Source organism: Nicotiana attenuata, chromosome 6 (genome assembly GCF_001879085.1).
Source record: "Nicotiana attenuata strain UT chromosome 6, NIATTr2, whole genome shotgun sequence".
In the NCBI taxonomy this organism is placed as follows: Eukaryota; Viridiplantae; Streptophyta; class Magnoliopsida; order Solanales; family Solanaceae; genus Nicotiana; species Nicotiana attenuata.
The window spans coordinates 81334349-81357652 of NC_031994.1; the positions used below are offsets into that span (position 1 = coordinate 81334349).

General features: G+C 38.0%; 1 protein-coding gene across 1 annotated transcript; it reads left to right on the forward strand.

Annotated features, from left to right (window-relative positions):
• LOC109227321 (suppressor of mec-8 and unc-52 protein homolog 1) lies at positions 1830-14230 on the forward strand. The gene is made up of 16 exons (XM_019392437.1): positions 1830-2028; positions 2875-3085; positions 3505-3657; positions 4196-4244; positions 4916-4999; positions 5752-5855; positions 6992-7078; positions 7188-7241; positions 8142-8237; positions 8932-9059; positions 9279-9405; positions 9526-9585; positions 9710-9817; positions 10362-10462; positions 12099-12150; positions 13911-14230. The coding sequence occupies exons 1-16, from the start codon at positions 1997-1999 to the stop codon at positions 14007-14009; spliced, it is 1545 nt and encodes a 514-aa protein (XP_019247982.1). The 5' UTR covers positions 1830-1996; the 3' UTR covers positions 14010-14230.

A 23304-nucleotide genomic window follows, 5' to 3' on the forward strand; every position in this document is an offset into this window, starting at 1 on the left:
CAGAAATTTTGCTTGGAGTTTGAAAGTTCGGGAGTTTGAACTGGACATTTGAACTTTAGGAATTTTTCGAACTCCAAGATATTGTGATCGAGTTTCATTTGTCAAAGCTTAGAATTCCATGGTTAGGGATGGCAAACGGTGCGGGGTGGTGCGGTTGCGGGGCAAACCCGCGCACACCCGCGAAGATTCCAACCCGCCCCGCCCCGCAAAACAAAATTTGTTGTTTTTAACCGCCCCGCCCCGCATATTTTTTTTAATTTGGGAAAAATATCAAAAGATATCACATTTCAATGTATTATATTCTTCTTTTTAGAGAAATTTTAACGCAAGAACGTAAATACTGTAAAATGATTATGGCCAACTAGTTTTAAATCTGTGCCTAATTATGTGTTGCTCCATTTGTTAATTGTTACTGGTTTTTGTGGAAGCCCAATTTTTTAAGCGTGCGTAGAGTTGAAATGTGCTTCAATTGGTGAAGATTTTGTTGGTAGATAACTTTGCTTAGCGATTATAAAAGTAGCTATACACATGGTAATTCCAAAATAACGTAACATGCAAAAGAACACAGAGAACGAGATTGTGAGAGACTTTGAGATTGTGCGTGACTTGTGGAGAAATCCTCTGAGAAATTAGGGCGTTTTTGAATTGGGTTTAGACTTTTAGGTTTTAGTTTTGAGGAGAGAATATCGTTTTAGGTTTTCAAAAAATTTTAATCCTAACCCGCGCCCCGCCCCGCAGTATTTTTTTTTTTTTTTAAAATAGAACCCGCACTGTCCCGCAAATGTTGTAACCCGCCCGCCCCGCGGCCACTGAAACCTGCCCTGCCCCGCACCACTGCCTTCCCTAATTCTAGTGTTTTGTCGGAGTTTCCTATTTTAGTGAGGATATTTTTTTCAAATTATAATTTCATCTTTAAAAGTACTTTATTTTTTGATTAAATTTCAAATAGTGGTGAATATTAACAAGTGGTGAAATACACAAATAACCCTCAAAAGTAGATTATATTGAATTTTTGTCCCCGCTTGTCCAGAACTTCAAATTTGACAAGTGTTGCCCTTCGCTTGCCCCATGGACAATAATTATAACTTTTAACCTTGAAGTTCTGCTTGCGTGGCAAATGGGGCTCAAAACTTAAAGACCACCCAAAAAGTGTCATATTTCTACAATTTTTTATCCCAAAAACTGGCCATCCGAGCTAATTTTTACGTTTACTAGGATAAAATAGCACGGTATAGCCGGTTTTTAGACTGGTCATTCAAAAATAGCCAGCGTTTACCAAGTCAATGAAAAATAGCCACTATTTTGCTACAGCAGAGACCTGTCCAGCATAATATACTGGAGTTCGGTGCACCTGTGTATGAACTCCAGCATATTATGCTGGACCGGTATACTTTGCTGGCTCCAGTATAATATACTGGAGCACCGGTGCTCCAAACTCCAGTATATTATGCTGGACCGGTATACTTGCTGGAACACCAGTATATTATACTGGAGTAGTATACTTATGCTGGAACTCCATCATATTATGCTGGAGTTCCAGCATACTTATCTTGGAACTCCGGCATAATATGCCAGAGTTTAAGTATACTTATGCTAGAACTCCAGCATAATATACTGGCGTATTTTCTGGGTTTTGAACAGTGTTTTCGCTCAGATTTATCTTTACATGAAAAGTGGCTAAATTTCAATTACTTTTAAAACTGGGCTATTTTTGAAAGACCAGTTCTAAATCTGGCTATTTTTGAATTTCACCCGTTTACTAGTCTCCAATCCAATATATGGCCCAAAGGTAAAAAGGCCTTCTGTAATAGGTGAACATTTCTGCCCATCTACTAGGCCCACGAATGAGAATGTGGAGAACTGACCAACAGTTCCTGCGATTTTCATCAGTTCATAAGCAAAACCCTTACATCTTTCTCTCTGTGTATGTAGTATTTGTATTTGTTCGTGATTTTACCTCCTAATCAGGACTTCACTAGGGCTCTCACCCATAACCATGTCTTCTACACTCGAAATCGAAGCTCGAGAGTAAGCTTCTAATTCTCTGTTTTTTTATATGTGTTTGCATCATAAATATTATGCATGAATTTTAGAATTTGAAATGAGTCCTAATAGAGCTGAATGGGTATTTTTTATATATAAGAGAGTAATGTGATATAGAAGTCTTATTTGTTACACATGTTGCCCCATGACTATAGAAATTTGCTTATTCTGACCAAAAATAAAAATTGCAGCTTTAATAATAGTGCCCTGTACTTTAATCTTCTCAGAAAAGATTAGTGGAATGGATACAGAGGATTCATGTAGTCGGCCCAAGTGGTTGAGGTGTAGTTGACTGATTTATAATGTGTGTGAGATAGAGATACTGATTAGGATATATCTTAGGCAAAGTAATATAGAGGGTACTACTATTAAAGCTGCAATTTTGCTTTGCTTTTGGTGAGGTTAAGCAAGGCACCGTGTATAATAAAGAAGACTTCTTGCAGCATTTGTGATGTACTTTTACCTTAATGTTAGTCAGGATAAGCAAAAATTTTGTTATGTAGCACCTTGTGTTACAAGAAGATTCTTGCAGCGGCCGTTGCGTTTACCCAACCCTTTTTTTTTTGCGCACATTACTGGATAAATGCTGTTCTTTAAGTGTTGCATGTATAAGTAGCAGTTCTAACTAGTTGCGCCCTCTTTTTTTTTTTTTTTTTTGATAAGTAAGTTGAGACATTTGCTGTTAGGACCATTTTGCTTTCCCAAGAAGACTGTTTTGCATTGTTCTCATTTAAGATATTACCTTTGCAGACATATTAATTTGAAACAGCATAAGAGTATCTTATCCTTATTGTTGTATGTGAGAGATAATGTTATCTTTCTTACTTGCAGTGTCATTAAGATAGTTCTTCAATTCTGCAAGGAGAATTCTCTGCATCAGACTTTCCAGACATTGCAAAATGAGTGCCAGGTTTCTCTTAATACCGTGGACAGCCTTGAAACCTTCATAGCCGATATTAATAGTGGAAGATGGGATGCAGTACTACCTCAAGTTGCACAATTAAAGCTTCCGAGAAAGATACTGGAGGATTTATATGAGCAGGTCTGCACGTATCATTCTTTCAAAGAAGCATTTTAGATTGTGTGTTTTATGCTTATTATCCTCTTACTTGTTTTTTTGTTTGTTTCCATTTTTGGTTTGTTGTGTGTGTGAGGAATAAAAATTGCTTGAGAGTTGTATAAATGTTTGATGTGAGAGTGAATAGATTTTCGGTTTACTATTGTACTCTTTTCTTGTTTAAGCAAAAAACATGCATTTTTCTTGTCTGGTTTCTTGTTTCTCTTGATTGCTGTAGTTCCATATCGCTGCTCTTTATTCAGATGAACTTCAGCTTGGCAGAAAAATATTAAGTGCAAATATTGCTTTGCTTTCTTGGTTTTCTCTGAAGTATTTGATCACCTTTTTACTGTCTTTGTTCAATGCAATCTTTTTTGCTCCTGACTCTTTCCGTTGCCTGATAGATTGTTTTGGAGATGATTGAACTTCGAGAGATGGATACTGCACGGGCTATTTTAAGACAAACCAATGTGATGGGTGTCATGAAACAGGAGCAACCAGAAAGATATTTGCGGCTCGAACATCTACTAGTTCGGACTTACTTTGATCCACATGAGGTTCGATTCATTCTTTAAAATAAATGATTAAGCTATGCGTGTCCCTTTTTTTTGCGCCAGTTGTGATTTGAACATCCTCAGTGCTGTTGTTTGTTTTAGAGCCCGTTTGGATTGACTTAAAAAAAGTAGCTTTTCAGCAGAAATAGCTTTTAAGCCAAAAAGCAGTAAGTTGGGATTGCCCAGCTTATTGCTTTTGGCTTGTTTTAAGCTATTTTTACCTTATTTTAAGCACTTTTTGACTTTGCCAAACACTAAAAAAAGCTAAAAAGAGCTTAAAAGCTGATTTGACCAGCTTAAAAGCCAATCCAAACACCCTCTTATTCACATGTATGTTATGTCAACTGGACAAGTATACGTGTTTTACTTTGATTCTACTTTTGTTCAACCTCCTGTTAGATCTCTGTCGGTGCGAAAGAATTGGCTTTCTTCTCTTGGTTGTCTACTACATTCTTAACTGCTTGAAGTTATCTTGATACCCTTGACTTGAGGTTTGACTGGATGTTGCTTTTGACCTTGCCTGCAAATGTTATATGTGCAGGCTTATAATGATTCAACCAAGGAGAAAAGACGTGCCCAAATTGCCCAAGGTTTCCAAAAATTGCACTTTGCTTAGATTGATAAAACATTTAGTTTGAAAAAAAATCTATAATGAAGGAATTTGCAATGTGTTCTATGCTGGTCTACATGTAGCACCAGAGCAAGTTTTATGAGAACAGCAGTTTATCAATCTGTCTTGATAGATGCACAGTGCCATGAAGAATCCGAAGGCCATTAACATGTTAAACTCTTCAAATAGGGATTGAAAGATTACCTGAGACGTGATTTGAAGTATAATCCCTGAAAGTAGTTTCTCTAAAGTTCCTGCCAAATAAAGGGAAATGTACTTTTCCTAAGGCCCACTACTTAAAAAGGCCCATCTTACTATCTCTCCTATTACTTTATCCCACCAGATTAACATCTTCTTATTGCAATTCTCCTATGATCCGTCTATAGTCTAATCTATGTGTTCTTTTAATATGTTATATTCTGAGATCTGTGTATCTGCATAGCAATGCCATTATACTGGTCCTCCGCGTTTTTATAATTGGTTAAGAAGTACAATTACGTTAATTCAACACTACTAAATAGGGCTGAGCAGTTGATGATATTTCAGGGTTGAAATGGTTGGAATGCTGTAATGTCAATTATATATACTTAATTCATAATTTGGTATTGATACACTTAAGATTATAACATATCTTCTTTGGTTGCATTGCAGCACTTTCCGCTGAGGTTTCTGTTGTTCCACCATCGCGTTTAACGGCTCTGATTGGTCAAGCCTTGAAATGGCAGCAGCATCAAGGTGAGATATACAATCTCATCTTTAGATTTTCGATTGACGTGTTAGTAACTTCTGAGAATTTTCACTTTATTGAAGAGTAAACTATCGTTTGTAATTTTTGAGGACATCAAAATTGATAATTGCCTTTTATTTTCCATATAAAATAAAATGGTAATTGTTGGTTGAGTTGTTTAGTTTGGCCAGTATTTCACGCACCAAAAAATGATCATCCTGTGGAGAGATGAGTTTTGGGCTCAATGAGTCTCTGCCTTCCAATTTTCTCTTAGGGGGGCAGGGAGAGGTGGTTGTTGGTTCTCAGGAACTCAGGTTTACTGCTAGTCTGTTAACTGCTTCAAATTCTTAGTTTAGTATTTACTCTTAATATTTTGATATTTGTGAACTAAGAGAGTACATCTTCTACCTACAGTTATTACAAGATGATCATATTGGATCTTCTAAGGCTATAAGGTTCATTCATAAGAAAGGCATCTTCTACCCGCAGTTAATAACAATTTTTTGTTCTCCAAGTCCAAATGCGTGTCTTGAGAGAATTTACATATTGCATCAGTCAATCGTGAACATGCCTATTTTAGATAAAGCTTAAATTTGTTAAAGAAGGATGAAATTCCCCATATCTTGTGTCAAGTGTCTAATAGAACTTCTAATGATTCCAGCGGTGTGACTTTGCATAATAGGTGAATTAGGTTTTTGCTAACATAACCCGATAATGACTTTGTATACCGTGTATGTTATTTTCTTCTGGCTCTTTTCAGGTTTACTTCCACCTGGAACACAATTTGATCTATTCCGAGGTACAGCTGCTATGAAACAAGATGAAGAGGATATGTATCCAACAACACTCGGCCACACTATTAAGGTTTGTATTACGTTAAACTCATATTTGTTTGCTGTATGGAAACTGTGTGTTGCATGTTAGGGTGGTTATAACTTCATCAAAGAGCTTTCGTTGTTGAAACATCAAACTGTCAATGTTTGGAAATTGCTCTAGAAGTCCCCTGTGAAATCAAAAACATGGGGACCTAGATTTATTCAATTTATTTATTTATTTTTTGCTTTTCATTCTCATGTGAAACTGCTCTCAGCTGGTTAATCACCTTCATGCCCATGTATCTCTCTGTTTTTCTTTTTAATGGTGTCCTCTGGTACCGGGCTTCTCACTTAGATATGTGTGTCGAGCTTTTTTTCTAATCTCACTCTGTTTGTTTCTTTTCAAGTTTATTTCTTATGTGTGTATTCTCCTGTGGATAACCATTGTTGTTTTTGTGAAACTATGTTCTATGCTTTTCTTCCTAATATGAAACAAAATATTGTGTCCAAGTCCAAACAAGTTCTCCTCAAAATGCAAAGAAGTAAATGACATCTCAGGAAGTCACAAAAGTATGATAAGGGGAGACAGTTAGAAATCCTCAATGTTCTGATAACATGGTTATCTATGTTTGCTTTCTTTTCTTTTTCACCATTATCTGTTTAAATTTGACAGAAGAAGTACACAAATAAATAAGAAAACTTGGAACACCACCCCTTTAGTGATTTGGTGGACTATTACACTAGAATTTTTGAGAGCAAATTGGAGTCTGTTATTAGCATTAAGGACAGATGCATATCTTTACTACTTTTTGTGCTACGTGGCTGTTGCATATAGACACCACGGTGGGCTTCTTGAGCTCATTACATAGACACCATGATGATATCTTTATTACTCAAGCTCATCCTCTTGGATGCACGCAACATTTATTATGTGCATGAACTAGGAAATGATTAATCTCACCTGATATGTGCCGAGCTTTAAATTCGTAGGTGTTATTTCTTAGTCCTTGTATACTCGTTGTACTATAGCACAGTCCATATATTTTTTAGAAAATCTTTCTGGAGCCGTTTCGTTTTTTCCTTTCAAGCTTTCTCTCCTTTTTTCCTTTTTGAGAGTAATAAGGGGGTGTGAATAAGAAATTTAAAGATGATAATTTTATTTCTCTAGTGGATTTTGTGCTGCAGTTTGGGAAGAAGAGTCATCCTGAATGTTCTAGGTTCTCCCCTGATGGACAATTCCTTGTCTCATGCTCAGTTGATGGATTTATTGAGGTATACTAAACCTAAGTCTCTGCGAATGCTCTTGTTTACTTTCTTCATTTCTTTTATTTTAATTGATGGTATAGTGTTGATTCAAATTTATTCTTATTTGATTCACCAGGTATGGGACCACGTAAGTGGAAAACTGAAGAAGGATCTTCAATATCAGGCTGATGTGAGTTATAAATTTACTGTTTCTTTCCGAGTTTCATCCTAATTTTGTGGGCTTTAGTTTCTACTTTCTTGGAATCCTAGCATAATTCCATGGTTGTTTCATCTCTGTATGTTATTATTGGTGCTTATGTTGTTGCTGGAACCTTTACTCCATTTGACAAGTGCAGTTGTGTAATTTCTTTGCTATATCTGCAGTGAAGTTTATTAATGAATAGAAGATATAGTATATCTCGTTTGTATGCAGCTAGTTGTCTTGTGAATTGCCTTAAGCAAGTTTTATCGCTTATCTACTTCTCCAAGATGTTCCTTCATAAATGTCAATATGCAAAGTTGTTCAAATCTAAATATTAGTTGTTTTTATAAAAGGGATGTACGCTGTTTGTTACCTATAAATATAGGCCTATCTCTTTTCCCATGTTTTTCTCCCCCTTTTTTGGTTTTGGGGGGTGGGGGTATAAGGGGTTTGAATCTCGCTTTTAGAATACCTAATCATATGGTTCGGCTTTCCTACTGGTGCTTTTGTCATTGTCTTTTTTTGAATTTTTTTTAATCATGATAAATTTCTTATTATTTGGGTGTATAATTTATTTGGTAATACGACATCTTTGTTTGGTTTTAAATACTCATCAGGCTGTTTGGTGAAAAGAGACGTCCTGGAATTGCCACTTTGTATTTTTGAATTTGTATCGTCTATCATGCCGGGTTCCTGCATCTTCCATTTGTCTAATCAGTAATCAGCAGCTGTTTTGTATTAACCTGCCCATGTTAGGCGGATGATCTCTGAAAGAGGACTTGGTTATCTTGATGCATTTGAATTTGTGTTTAGCTATTGTTTGAACTTGGGATGTTCATGCATGTGGTGAATCTTTTGTATTTTCTGACTTGCTGAATATTTATGTAGGAAACTTTTATGATGCATGATGATGCTGTCCTTTGTGTTGATTTTAGCAGAGACTCGGAGATGCTTGCATCTGGGTCACAAGATGGAAAAATAAAGGTAAAGGTTTAGTTCCTGATCAGCTCTATTCAATAAAACCTTTCTAATTCGTATTATCTTCGTCCTGCCAATTTGACCGCTGGGAGAACTGAGACTCTTGAGGAAGTCTTGAGCAGTTTGTTTTGACATTGTTACGCTGTAATTGCACTTCAGATAAGTTTTATGTACAAATGCAATTTAATGCTGGCGCCCCGAATAATAACATGCTGGAGCATTGAAATGAAGAAATATATTCTGTTGCTTCATATGTATAATCATTCGAAAGCAGCTTCATAAAGCTCCTTAATATTTCCATAAAGATCCTTAATAGTTTACTTATCACAAAAAAGACAAAAGATCCTTAACTTTTGTAGGAGCAGGAGAAGGACTCCATAATCAATGAAAAGAGAGAAGGATAAAAAAAACCATAATGGCTGTTTTTGCTTAAGCTTTACCTGTTGGATCAGAAACTTTAATTACTGAATCAACGCAAGAGTCCAAGTTGTCTAATTTATGACGCATCCTTCATATGCCTCTTCATACGACTTTATTTTAACCGTCCAAGTTGTCCAAGTTTTTGCTGTGCAGCTACTTCTCTGTACAGTTTGTTACTCTTTGTTGTCTTCTGTTTTTTTTTTCCTCTTTTTGTTTTCCTATATCAACGTGTTAGATCTGGTTTTGGCTTGCCAGTTCTTATGTTTACTATGTGTGATAGGTTTGGCGTATAAGGACTGGCCAGTGCTTGCGCCGTCTTGAACGTGCACATTCGCAGGGTGTCACCAGTCTTGTCTTCTCTCGAGATGGAAGTCAGATCTTAAGCACATCCTTTGACAGCACAGCAAGGTTTTTAATCTTTGACCATTTGCAGTGATGGCATGTCTCACTAGATGTTAAGACACAGGGGTTTTAGCTAAATGATATCCTCAGATGCAGTCATCACCTTCTCTCTCTTGGGAAAAGGGAAATAAACTAAAAAATAAAGCGTCTGCATAGCCATAAATGGTCTGCTGTTGGGCTTAGTTGGTAGAAGCATGCCTGATATCTCTGTTTCATCTGTTGTAGAATTCATGGTCTGAAGTCAGGTAAATTGTTAAAGGAATTCCGCGGGCATTCATCTTATGTGAATGATGCCATCTTTAATAATGATGGATCTCGAGTCATCACCGCATCTAGTGACGGCTCAGTGAAGGTAAGATTACTGTTTTTCAAGGGATGACTGAGAGAAGCGTGCCATATTTTTTTCCAATTCTATTTAATTGGGGTTATCTACTCTATTCTGTGTGCATAATTTGTAGTTGCCTCAAAACAGGTCTGGGATGCCAAAACTACAGAGTGTCTGCAGACATTTAGACCACCACCTCCTTTAAGGGTATTCGATTTGCCTGGGGCATATTACCGCTATATTATTTATTAAGTGTGTTTTTTCTCAGGATACTTTGTTTTGCGAGATTTTGTTTTTTGAACTCGTTTGCTGCTATCTTTTTCTCCTACAGGGTGGTGATGCATCTGTGAATTCTGTCCATCTTTTCCCTAAGAACACAGATCACATTATAGTGTGCAATAAGACGTCATCTATTTATTTGATGACACTTCAAGGACAGGTTAGCATTGTTGTTTGTGGATCCTTTTTCTTTCCCATTCTTTAGTTTTTTATTTTGGAGGTTTTCCCTTCGCATAGTCGGGGAAAGGGAGCCTTGGTGTAACTGGTAAAGTTGCCCCCATGTGACCAGGAGGTCACGGGTTCGAGCCGTGGAAACAGCCTCTTACAAAAATGTAGGGTAAGGCTCCGTACAATAGACCCTTGCAGTCCGGCCCTTCCCCGAACCCCGCGCATAGCGGGAGCTTATGCACCGGGATGCCCTTTTATAGTCGGGGAAAGAGGTAACGTCTGCGTACACATTACCCTCCCCAGATCCCACTTGTGGGATTATACTGGATTTTGTTGTTGTTGTTGTATAGGCAGGGAAAGTGGAGCGAACAAATTGTGAAATGGAATCATTTTATACTAGCAACAGACTTTTCTATATATTAATCGAAATGTCAAATTCGTTTTCTAAAAGAAAACATAAGGACAATGGACTGAAGTGGAGTTTAATAAAAGAATTCAAATAATAAGTGAACTTATGCTATGCAATTGTCATGTAGGTCGTTAAAAGTTTCTCATCTGGTAAAAGAGAAGGTGGAGACTTTTTGGCTGCTTGTCTATCACCAAAAGGAGAATGGATTTACTGTGTAGGTGAAGACAGGTATAGTTGATGTTTAAGTCCCTTGCTTTATGGAGATTGATGCCATTATTTCTTATTGCTAGGGAAAAAGAGAGCAGGAGAGTGTGACTTTGTTGTTACTTAGTAAACTTTGATTTTATTTCATCCTTGAAGATTTCTCTCTACATTTGGAACTTCAAGGATTTGCTGCTATAGATTTGTCTACGATTGAACTTAAGTATAGCCCGTTTGGCCAAGCTGCAAAAATCAGCTTATTTATTTTGAGAAGTGCTTTTTTTCAAAAGTGCTTTTCTCAAAAGTACTTTTGGTGAGAAACAGTTTGTGTTTGGCTAATTAGTTTGAAAAACACTTCGGAGCAGCAATTAGTGTTTGGTCAAGCTTTAATAAACTGCTTCTAAGTGTATTTTTCTCAAAAGTGCTTCTCAAAAAAGTGCTTTTAGAGAGAAGCTACTTTTTTCTGCTTCTCCTCAAAAACACTTTTTTTCCATCCAAAAGCTTGGCCAAACACCTCATTAGTATATTATTCATAAATGATCGTGTTATTCTGAAACTACTACTGCTCTCTTGTATCTACTTTTGAACCGTCATTGCTTATAGTACAGTGGAAAATATCTTTTTTTTTTTTTTGATAAGGTAAAGGTTTTATTGATAAAAGTACTAAGAGGGTACATAAGATTACACCAGGATCAGACAACACCTATAATAGCATACTATCAGTTACAAGTTGCTTAACACATCCAAAAACTCCATATATTGATCTAGACTTTCAACTAAACATTTCTTACACCAAAAAAATAAATTTGGAAGACAAGTATTTTTTATTCTAGCAATGTGATTCCTCTTGTCCTCAAAGCAAATCCTTTCTTCCCAGTGGTCCAGAAAATGCATAGAGGGATGGTCCACCATAGTTGCTTCTGATTCTTTGATACCTTCTGCCCTTGCCAGCTGACCAGTAAAGATCTTATGTCTGGAGGTGTAGTCCACGAAACACCACACAGATTCAAAAAAAGCTCCCAGCACTGATTAGCAATTTTACAATGGATAAACTGATGATTAACAGTTTTCAACCCTTCTTCACATAAGTAGCATCTGTTACTTAGGCAGAATCCCCTTTTTTGTAAGTTATCTTGAGTTAAATTGGCTTCTCTGATAGCAACCCACCCAAAACAAGCCATTTTAATAGGTGCTTTGGTTCTCCATAATATTTTCCATGGCCAATTTGATTCATATTGATCATTTTGTTCCTGGAAAAGATTATAACAGCTTTTGACAGAATATCGCAGATCATTGCTTGCTGTCCAAACCATAAGATCCTCCTTGTCTTCCTCCACCACTGTTGTGCCTAGTAATTGGAGTAATTTCCCATACTTCTTCCAACTCCCAGTCATTAAAGCCTCTTCTAGGATTTAATTGCCAACCATTAGTAGAATAGAACTCAGCAACAAAACCATCTTTATTCACAGAGCAATTGTACAGGTTTGGAAATCTGTTACTTAAGCTCACACCCCCTAACCATACTTCAGTCCAAAATATATTTTTTTTCCCTGCACTCAAAATGTGTCAGTTATGTGAACTTAATTACGTTGTTGATATTGATATTCAGTGGGGAAGGATTTATCCCATTTATGCTGATGATGTGGTTTGTCTATTCCAACAGAAACTTGTACTGCTTTAGTTATCAGTCAAACAAATTGGAACATCTGATGAAGGTACGCTTTAATTCCGACATGAAGTTTGTCTACCACATGTTCTTTCCTTATTGTTACAGTACAAGTCATACATACTTGTAGAGTTAAAACTTTGAGCTTCATATTGTTATAAATCTCTCTTTTCTTGATTTCTTTATCTCACTTGCTTGCTCACTTAATCATTACTGGGATGTGTACGTATGTACCTGAGATGCACATGTTCACATACACGGATGCTGCCGAGGCTAAATTAAATGTTTTTTCGTTTGTCAAAAGATAAATAACAGTGCCAAGAAGATATTGTTTTTTCTCCTTGGCTCATCCTCCTAATACCTTCATTCATGCCAAGAGAAGGGGGGAAATGATAACTTGCTGATGTGTTGTGTGGTTTTAAGTTTCTTACCTATGTAAAATAATGGATACCATGGATGTTTTGGTTTAACACGTCTTATATTACTTCTCACTATACCTCTCCAACCAACCTGCTAGCGAAATAAGAAAATGATAGAAAGGTTAACTGATTCTGTGGTTATTTCTCTGTGAATTCATCCTCAGTCTGTATTGTACTATCGCATTTTCTTTTTACCAAATCATATTTGTTTTAATCAACATTTATGCAGTGATAATGGTGCATAGACTATTTTCTTTTGTTGCCTCTTAATCCTTCCTAAATAAACTTTTTTACCATTAAACCCCTTCCCCTTTTCCCTAGCAACACTAAACATATCTGCTCCTGCATTCACATGCACATGTATGTACATATACAACAACTGCCCAGTAAAATCCCACCAGGTGGGGTCTGGGTATGTACATATACCTATAGGGGAAATTACCATTTATGTCAGCACATAAGTAAGTTAGTACAAATATTTGCCAATTCATAAAATATTACCATATTAGCTAATTAGTTATTTGTAGCCAAAAAAATATTAAATTCTTGCTTTCTTTCGGGTGGGTGTTGTTGGAATAGATTGGATACATCTTAAGGGGTTTAAGTTTTAGGATGATTTGGTAGAGTTTTGAGGTGGTTTGAATTGAAAATTTGAAGTAGAAGATGAACATAGAAAAAAATGTTGTGTATCACTTTTTGTATCATTTGTGTATCACATATGTATCATATTTGTATCAAATATGTATCTACGTGTACCTATGTGTGAGATACATGCGTGATACATGTGTTTCACTAGCATTTAGTGAACTCGATTTTAACTACAAATTTTAATACCAAATCAGTCCAAGTCACCTCCAATCTTCCTCAAATTTTGTATATTGACTCATCTATATATTTTCAATGAATTTCAACCATACCCATTGAAAAAAGTACCTTTTTGCTTAGATATATATATAATATTTTTTATTTTATTTTATTTGTGTTTTATCACCTTGTTTGCTACCTCATCCATGAAATTTCCTTTGTGTCTAATGTTGCTGATCACGCTTAAAAATATAGAAGGAGATCTTTGCGTGTTATTGTTGGAGAGATAGAATCTTTATATATTTGGGTTTTCAATTTTTATATGTGCTTGGCTAGTTTTGGTAAGCCTATGATTAGTGGCTAGAGGTTGGTAAGTTAGGGACTTATTTCGGACATTTCTGTAAGATTCCCTGTACTATATTGCATATTGTCAGGTATGGATGTCGAATATGTTTTTTTAATCTAGTGATATGGTAGTCATTATTGTCAGGGGTGCATTAAGTGTCTAGGTGGGTTTTTAATGTTCTTGGCTTTAGGATCAGGATAAACAAGTCGCTGAAAGTTATACTTTTCTGCTTTATGGCAGGTACATGAAAAGGAAGTAATTGGTATCACTCACCATCCCCATATAAACCTTGTCGCCACCTATGGAGAAGACTGCACCATGAAGTTATGGAAGCCTTGACACATTCTTTGCCATGTAGTTTCGGTGTAAAATTGGAACAGGATACCTGTAAGATTGATTTATTGGTGCTGACTATGGGGTAAAATTGGGGATGATTAGTAACACTTGGTGTTTAGTGTGATCTGGTGATATCCAACTTTGTGTATATGTATATTTATCTCTGATATTTTTTTAGAACTTCAGTCAGTTCAATTAGATGCCTTATGCAAATGTCTTCACCATATGCGGAGCCTGTTTTTCTGGATCAAATTTGTTTAAAAACTGACCTTTATCGGTCCAATGCACTTGGTTTGAGCTAGGATCCCATTTTTGGGTGCTAATTGTTTTCAGTATCTTTCTTCAATGAATCCATTGTGTAGGAGACAAATAAAATGCCTCTAAGACTAATTAGTTGGGGTAAGAATAAGTGCGATATAACTCTACAAGGGGAGAAAACAACGTACATTACACTCCAAAACTATATGGAGCTCTTCAAAAAATCCCGTATTGTCTGTACTAACCATTGAGAAATTGGAAGATACAAATATCCAGTTTGTGTTATACAACCCTATGGTAACAACAACCTACCCAGTGTGATTCCATAATGCAAACATGTCACGGCCCAACTTTCCCTTCGTATGGGTAGGGACTAGGTAAGCCTAACTCATGCTGGAATACCATAATAATAAACAAAAGTTTAACAGTCTTGAAGCAGAAATCTCTACAAAATTTATTAGGAAAACTTACACAAATGTCCCAAATAAACCTCAACTTACCAACCTCTAGCCATTAGTCATAGACGTACCAAAACTAGCCAACAAAAAATTGAAAAACCAAATAATAGGGTTCTTTCTCTCAAAGAATCACATGCAAAAATCACCTTCCATATTTTTAAGTGTGATTAGCAACATTAGATACAAGACGGAAAAGAAATTTCATGGACGGGGTAGCAAATAAGATGATGAAATACAAAAATCTATACAAATATTCCAAAAATCTAAACAAAAAAGGAACTTTTTCAATGGGTATAGTTGAAATTCATTGAAAATATATAGATAAGTCAATATACAAAATTTGAGGAAGATTGGAGGTGATTTGGAGTGGTCTTGTATCAAAATTCATAATTAAATTGAGTTCAAAGAAGTCTTCTGCGACACATGTATCAAACTTGTATCACGCATGTATCTCACACACAGGTATACATGGATATACATGTGATACACAATTGATACAAATATGATACATTGTGATACACAAATGATACACAGTGTGATACACATATCATTTTTTTCATGTTCAGCTTTTACTTCGAATTTTCTATTCAAACCACCTCAAAACTTCACCAAATCATCCCAAAACTGAGATTCAAGCTCCTTAAGTTGTGCCCAATCTATTCTAATAACACCCACTCAAAACAAAGCAAAGATTTGATATTTTTTTTGCTACAAATAGCTAATTGGCTAATTTGGCTAATATTAGTAATATTTTATCAATTGGCCAACTTTTGTAATGATCTACCTATAAATGGACATAGCTGGTAATTTCCCAATTTATAATTCTCAAAATCCGGTAGTATAATGTAACGACCCGACCGGTCGTTTTGAGCTTTTGCACTTTGATCGCCAGTTCTCGGGCACGACTTGCCCCGTGTAATGTATTATGACTGATGTAGATCGTTGGTTTTGGTTTTCAGGAAAATCGGAATGAAATTTAAGGAACAGTTCTCAGTTGTAGCTTTGAATTTGAAAGGTTGGACCAAGAGTTGACTTATTCGTATATGAGCTCGGATCGAAATTTTTATGATCTGGTTAGCTCCGTTAGGTGATCTGGGACTTGGGAGCGTGATCGGAATGCATTTTGAAAGTCCGTGGAAGGTTTAGGCTTGAATTGGCAAAAGTGAGATTTCGGCGTTTTCCGGTTGGTAGGTGAGATTTTGATTCGGGAGTCGGAGTGGAATTCCGAGAGTTGCAGTAGCTTCGTTATGTCATTTGGGATGTGTGTGAAAAATTTCAGGTCATTCGGACGTCGTTTGGTCGGGTTTTTGATCGAAAGTGTATTTTGGAAGTTTTTGGAAACTTAGGCTTGAATTCGATGAGTTTTGAGTAATTGATGTTGTTTGAGGTGTTTTGATGATTGGAACAAGTTTGAATGACGTTATGGTTTATGTTGGTATGTTTGGTTGAGGTCCCGAGGGCCTCGGGTGAGTTTCGGGTGGTCAATCGGACCATTTCATGCTTTGAGGACTTCAGAAAAATTGCAAGCTCCAGTTCTGGCATTTTGTTCATCGCGATCGCGATGGTTCTCTCGCGATCACATAGAGGCTTTGGAGGGAGCAGTTCAATCGTGCTTCGCGTTCGCACAGGTAGAGATGCGATCGCATAGTAGGTGGAATTTGTTGATCGCGAACGCGTATGGCTGGTCGCGTTCGCATAGAGTAAAGTGGACCTGAGGTTTTGGTTGGAAATTTGTTCATCGCGAACGCGGAGGGTGGTCCGCGATCGCATAGAGTGATTCTGCAGTGCATCGCGTTCGCATTGGTTATGTCGCGTTCGCGTAGAGTTAAATCTGAGGGCTGAGCATTTGTGCTTCGCGATCGGAAGGTCTTCCCGCGATCGCATAGAGGAAAATATGCCTGGGCAGAATGTTTTTAAAGTCATCTTGTTCGCGAATGTGGGTCTATTTTCACCCATGACTGCTCGTTTTTGGAGATTTTTGAAGGGAATTAAAGAGGGATTCAAGAGGAATCGACTTGAGGTAAGAATCTTAGTCTTAAAACTCGATTATATTGTGAAATCCACCTAGAAATTCATGGAAATTAAGCCAAAAATTGAAGAACTAGGGCTTGAGAAATTGGACTTTTGATTTGGGATTTGAAAGGCCATTTGGGGTCGGATTTGAGAACTTTTGATATGTATGAACTCGTGGGAAGGTAAGGAACCTGTTGATGTAAAAATTTCTGAGTTTCGAGAAGTGGGCCCAGGGCTCGGGTTTTGGTAATTTCGGGATTTGTGCCCGATATTGATTGTTTTCGCTTGGGCTTTGTTCCCTTAGCATGTTGTGATGTATTCGTTCTGATTTTTGGTAGATTCGACGCGCGTGGAGGCCGATTTGAGGGGCAAAGGCGTCGCGAGCTAGAGATTTCGCCAGTTCGAGGTGAGTAATGATTGTAAATGATGTTCTGAGGGTTTGAAACCCCAGATTTGCACATCGTAGTGCTATATTGAGGTGACTTGCACGCCGGATAGCGAGCGTGGGGTAGAGCACCGTTGGGGATTGTGACTTGGTCCGTCCCGATTGACGAATTTACTGCGTATTTGACTGAAATTTACTTGTTATCATCATGATTTGGGCTGATTGCCATATTTGGGCTTCGTGCCAATTATTTGAACCCTTCGGGGATTTCTATCACTATTTTCTCATTGTTTTGAATTTATTACTTGAACTCAGTCCTGTTGATATCTACTGTTTTACAAACTCAGCCACTTTTACTCAGTTTTGAGACTTAAATGATATTTTAAATGATGTTTGGGCTGAGAACTGCTGTTTTACTAATGCCCTGGGGCTTGTGATGATTTTCGGACTGAGTGAGGCCGAGGGCCATATGCGAGGATATACTGAGTGATATGAGGCCGAGGGCCTGAGATATTTTTATACGCCACGAGGTGGCTTGAGTGATGTGAGGCCGAGTGCCGAGTGATGTGAGGCCGAGTGCGGAGAGATGATGCCACGAGGTGGCTTGATATAGCGCTTGGGCCGTAAGGGGCCCCTCCGGAGTCTGCACACCCACAGTGAGTGCGGGTACCCATTGTTCTGAGAGTGAGCCCGAGGGCTGATATTGTTCTGAGAGTGAGCCCGAGGGGCTGAGAGTGTTCTGAGAGTGAGCCCGAGGGGCTGATACTATCCTGAGAGTGAGCCCGATGGGCTGGTTCTGTTCTGAGATATTGCCCGAGGGACGAACCTTTATGTGTTTATCTTTCATATTTACTTGTCATTTTACCTGTTATACTGTGGTATTTGTGCCCGAGGGGCAGATTTTCTGTGCTTATCGGCACTAACTATTTTGCATTCATTTGCGTAGCTGTTGAAAGAGTCATTTTAAGATTTCACCGCTTCATTGTTTTTCTCAGAAGGTTTTACATTGCTTCTATACAACATGATGGTTTGCTTTACGTGATTTCTTGCTGCTCAGTTGCTATTTACCTTTATTACTCACTGAGTTGGAGTACTCATTTTACTCCCTGCACCTTGTGTGCAGATGCAGGTATTTATACACCCGATAGAGGGTTTTGACTGATCGGAGGCAGAGTTATCATTGTTTAGCGAGGTGACTGTCAGCGTTCGCAGCACCGCTTTTCTCCCTGTTTGTTTATCAGTCCTGTTTTGTATATTTCAGACCTTGTAGTTATATTTATACCCCAATAAATGCTCGTGACTTGTGACACTCCGGTCTGGGCTATGGCGGGTTGTACTTCCGCTAATTATTATCATTAAATCATATTTTAACTGCTTATGAACTGTTTAACTGTTTTAAAAGAGATGAATTGGGTTTAGTTGGATGTCCTTGTCCCCACGAGAGGCGCCATCACGACCGCGTCCGGGTTTGGGTCGTGACATACAAGTCATAAGCTCTACTACAACTTCTAAACACAACCGTACGGAAATAAGTACAACTGTGTGAATATAAAATAGGAAGGTGACTCCGAAGCCTGCGAAAGCAGCAGCAGGGCTACCTTGAGTCTCCTCGGTAAGAATTCCAACAGCTACTAGCGAAAAATACGTGGATTTGCACAAAAAGAAAATGTGCAGAAGTGTAGTATGAGCACACCACAACGGTGCCCAGTAAGTATCAAGACTAACCTCGACGGAGTAGTGACGAGGAACAGTCAAGACACCTACTGGTCTAATATACAGAACATGATATTTATATAGAGATTACGCGATACGGTTAACAATACAGTAATTGCAATAAGGAAAGAAAAACAGCAAGTACTCCGCGGAACACCATAAGGAAAACACGGAAAGGTAAACGAGGAGACAGTCCAAATCCGAAATCACAAATACAGTAAAGACAAGTCATAACCCAACAACTTGATAATTCTCACCTTAAGTCTTAACCAACAAGCATCAATCAAATAATCAAACTCTTTTCAAGTGGTAAAAATGGTTCGAAATATACTTCCTTCAAATAAATGTTCTTTTCAAAAGAGCTTCTTTCAAAATAATGCTTTAGAATATAATCTTTTCAAACAAATTTTCATTGAGTATCAGTCACCAAGTGACATTTCAGAATAGTTAATTAAAAATAAGTACCTCCAAATATAATCTTTTCAAAAAGATAACCTTCGAATATAAGTCACCCTGTGACACCTCATCTCATAATCATACAATACGGGTCTCAACACCTGAACCCTAACACTTGGCATCTTGTGCCCTCGACACACCTCCTGATCATGCTGACAACTCACGTACCCCAAAAGAGTCATCCTCACATGGAAGGCAAATAACAAGGTGTGCGTCTATACTCAGAAATCTCAAAGAGCCTCCTACTCGATAAGGGTGATTAACCACGTGTATGCTTGTGCAAGTGTCCTAACATAGTTCGTACCAACTAGTAAGTATAAGGAATGGAACGGACAACACCTATAATGTTTACGTAGGGATATGATCAATGAAAATATCAGCTCATATCGCAATGATTTTAACAGGGGATCTCCCGTAGTCCCAAACGTAAATGTGCAAAGGATCTCCCGGGTGCAGTCCCGTAGTCCCAAAAGTAAATATCCAGTACAGAGGAATCTCCCGGGTGCAGTCCCGTAGTCCCAAAAGTAAACGTGCAGGGGGATCTTCCATAATACCGATCCGTAGTCCCAAAGTAAATAACAGTCACAACACAACAGAAAGCTCGTACATCACCACGATACATATAACAACAACAACAATGACAATAATACAAGGTAAGACAAGTAATCAACTTAAGGACTGTAAATCACAAGGAAACGGTAGAACCAACTCACAAGGAATAACCACAGAAAAGAATGCTGGCATAAAGGGAACAATTCAACACGGGAAAACTAACGTATAGCAACAATCCCACAATATACAAGTCAATAACAAGGAAATCAACGCGAGTCAAGTAGTCCCAAATAAGGGCATGTCAACAAAGATATAGGTTATCTAACTCCTTTTAAGGTTGGACAATTTCGAGGATATTCTACAATTCAATTAGGGAAAGATGATCTTTAGCTTCACTTAAGACTAAACAAAATTTCAGGAAGGACAATAATGATTCTCAAATAAGATAAACAGCTATGATAAGATAGCACGACAATAGGAGAGGCGAAATTCTTCAATTAAATCAAATAGGAGTCAGTTAAGCAATAAGAGTGAATCACGAAGCAATTATTTCCAGTCAAGCATGTAGATGTGAAACTAGTAAATAGGAAACTCAGTCATGTCAAGACTACATTCATACACAGTGAATATAAGGACCTAAGAACTCTAAAAGACCAATTTTTCATAGATAAGTCCGAGCACGCACTTGTCATCTCGCGTACACGAACTACAATTAACATAGAAGACTCAAATCCTAGGGGGAAGTCCCCCACACAAGGTTAGGCAAGATACTTACCTCAAAGATGACACACCGATACTTTAAAATGTACTTCTCGGGTGAAAAGATCTCCGGTCGGTTCAAATCTAACCCAAATTAACTTCAAAGCACAAATAAAATACATAAGAAACTATTCCGAATCATAAAGTCTCAAACTTTAACAAAATTAAAAAATTGGTCGAAAAGTCGACCCCGAGCTCGCACCTCGGAACCCAACAAATTTTACAAAAAGCGAATACCCATTCCAATAGGAGTTCAACCATACAAAATTTATCAAATTCCGATACCATTTGGTCCCTCAATTCACGATTTTTCATTTTAGAAATTTTCTTCAAAATACAACTCCTTCCCAACCCATAACACAATTTAAATGATAAAAATGAAGATAAAATCATGGAATACGTTAGATTTTAGGTGAAGAACACTTACCCGATCGATTTGCTTGAAAAACCTCAAAAGAAGCTCCAAAATTCAAAGTTTAAAACTCAAAATATGAAGGAAATGGCCAAACCCTCGGCTTATATGATTTTGCCAGAACTTCCGCACCTGCGACCAACTTAACCGCATCTGCGCAACCGCAGATGCGCCTGACCAATCGCACCTGCGCTCCACTCCGCTTCTGCGCCCAGGGATCCGCTTCTACGGCATCGCACGTGCGTTCCAAATTCACCGCATCTGCGGAGACTGCCCAGACCAGCTCTTCTCGTAGCTGCGCTTCTTCCTTCGCACCTGCGCCAAGGGTCCGCATGTGCGATTACACCAGAACTCAACCCCCCCAAACCATGGAAAATCATCCGCGACTCGTTCGAAACACATCTGGGGCCCTCGAGATCCCGTCCAAGCATACCAACAAGTCATATAACCTAACACGGACTCGGTCGAGGTCTCAAATCACATCAAACAACGCCAAAACGACAAATCACACCATGAATCGAACTTAGGAACTTTCAAATCTTCCAACTTCGAAAACTTATGCCGAAACCAATCAAATCAACTCGAAATGACGCCAAATTTTGCAGACAAGTCCAAAATGACCTAACGGAGCTGCTCCAGCTCTCGGAATCGCATTCCGACCCCGATATCGCAAAAGTCAACTATGGGTCAAACTTCTCTATTTTCCAAACCTCAACTTTTCCAACTTTCGCCGAAACGCCGCAAATTACCCTACGGACCTCCAAATCTGAATCCGGATGCACGCCTAAGTCCAAAATCACCACACGAAGCTGTTGAGATCACCCAAAACCCATTCCGGGGCCTTTTACTCAAAAGTCAAATTCCAGTCAAATTCTCACCGCTTAAACTCCCAAAACTAGATTCCTTCTTCCAATTTGACTCTGAATCATCCGTTAATTGAATTCAACCATGCACACAAGTCGATACTCATATTATGAAACTGTTTCAAACCTTACGCCATTGGACGAGGCTTAAGTTCTCAAGATGACCGGCCGGATCGTTACAAAACATTGTGTGAGGTAGAGAGGTCATTTCTTATCATACAACCTAACGTTAGTTGGCATGAAATTAAGTGTACTTTGCAATGAACGTAGTTCGCACATTCAGGAAGGTAATAACAGAAGATTCAAGTCAAATACAAAGGCCAGCGTAGTAAATACGAAGGAACCGTCTCAACTGTCCCCAACACAGAAAAATAAGCTTTTCTGCATGCACATCATAAAAATTCCGAAAGAAAAAAAAGTTTTTGCATTTACTTCTCAGAGTCATAAACATGCACCTTTTTCTCTAGGGAACTGTGTTTCGCAGAGAGAGTTGATCCTATTACGAGCTGCAAATGGAGCTAAGTATTAATGAAGGAATGCAGCGGAGGTCAACATTATTAAGTGAGGTAGCATCAAATGTAACACACGGCATCAATGGCACAGAGAGCTCCGCCCAAAGGTACCAATTAAATCACAGCTCATCCATGGCTGCAGCCTGCAGCACGCATAATTACTATAGCAGTTACTCATGTTGTTTATTTTCTCAACTAATAACTTCCTTTCAATTTTTGTGGCGCTGACTCTTTTCTCTTTGTTTTAAATGTTTTCCTTTGTTGAGTTCAAGGTTAACGTATAGTAATACTTCTACTTAAATCTTCTCAAGATTTTTTCCATGAAATACATTGATATGTAACTTCCCAAGTAGTTATCAAGAATTAGTGAAATTAAGCAAATAATAAAAAAGAAATTACTGACTTTTAACTCGAATACCCATGGGCGTAAAGTATTTACCCGCCCCTACCCACTTTGTTTTTCCTTACCCATTTTTTTAATAAGTCAAACTAAGCTACTATAAACCAAGCCAATTCAAGCCAAGCCAAAATACATCAACCCAAGCCGAGCCAAACCAAATCAAGCCGAGCCGAGCCAAACCAAGCCTAATCAAGCTAAGCTAAGCTAAATGGGTAAAATAAGTTAGGATGGGTGGGTAGGTAGGGGTAATTAGTTTTAATTAGGTAAGTATATATTATAAGTACGCAGTACTTCGTTCATATTCTTGGCTGCTGCCTTGGAATTAGTTTTCTAAATATATTATCTTGCTACTACTTGTTATCAGTACCCTTTCATATTATCTGTTGCTATCTTCGATTTAGTTTTCTAATTATTGTTTTGCTATTACTTGCTATCAGGGCTTGTCTCACGTTCTTTAGCCGAGGGTCTATCGGAAACAATCTCTCTGCCCTTCCAGGGTAGGGGTAAGGCTGCGTAC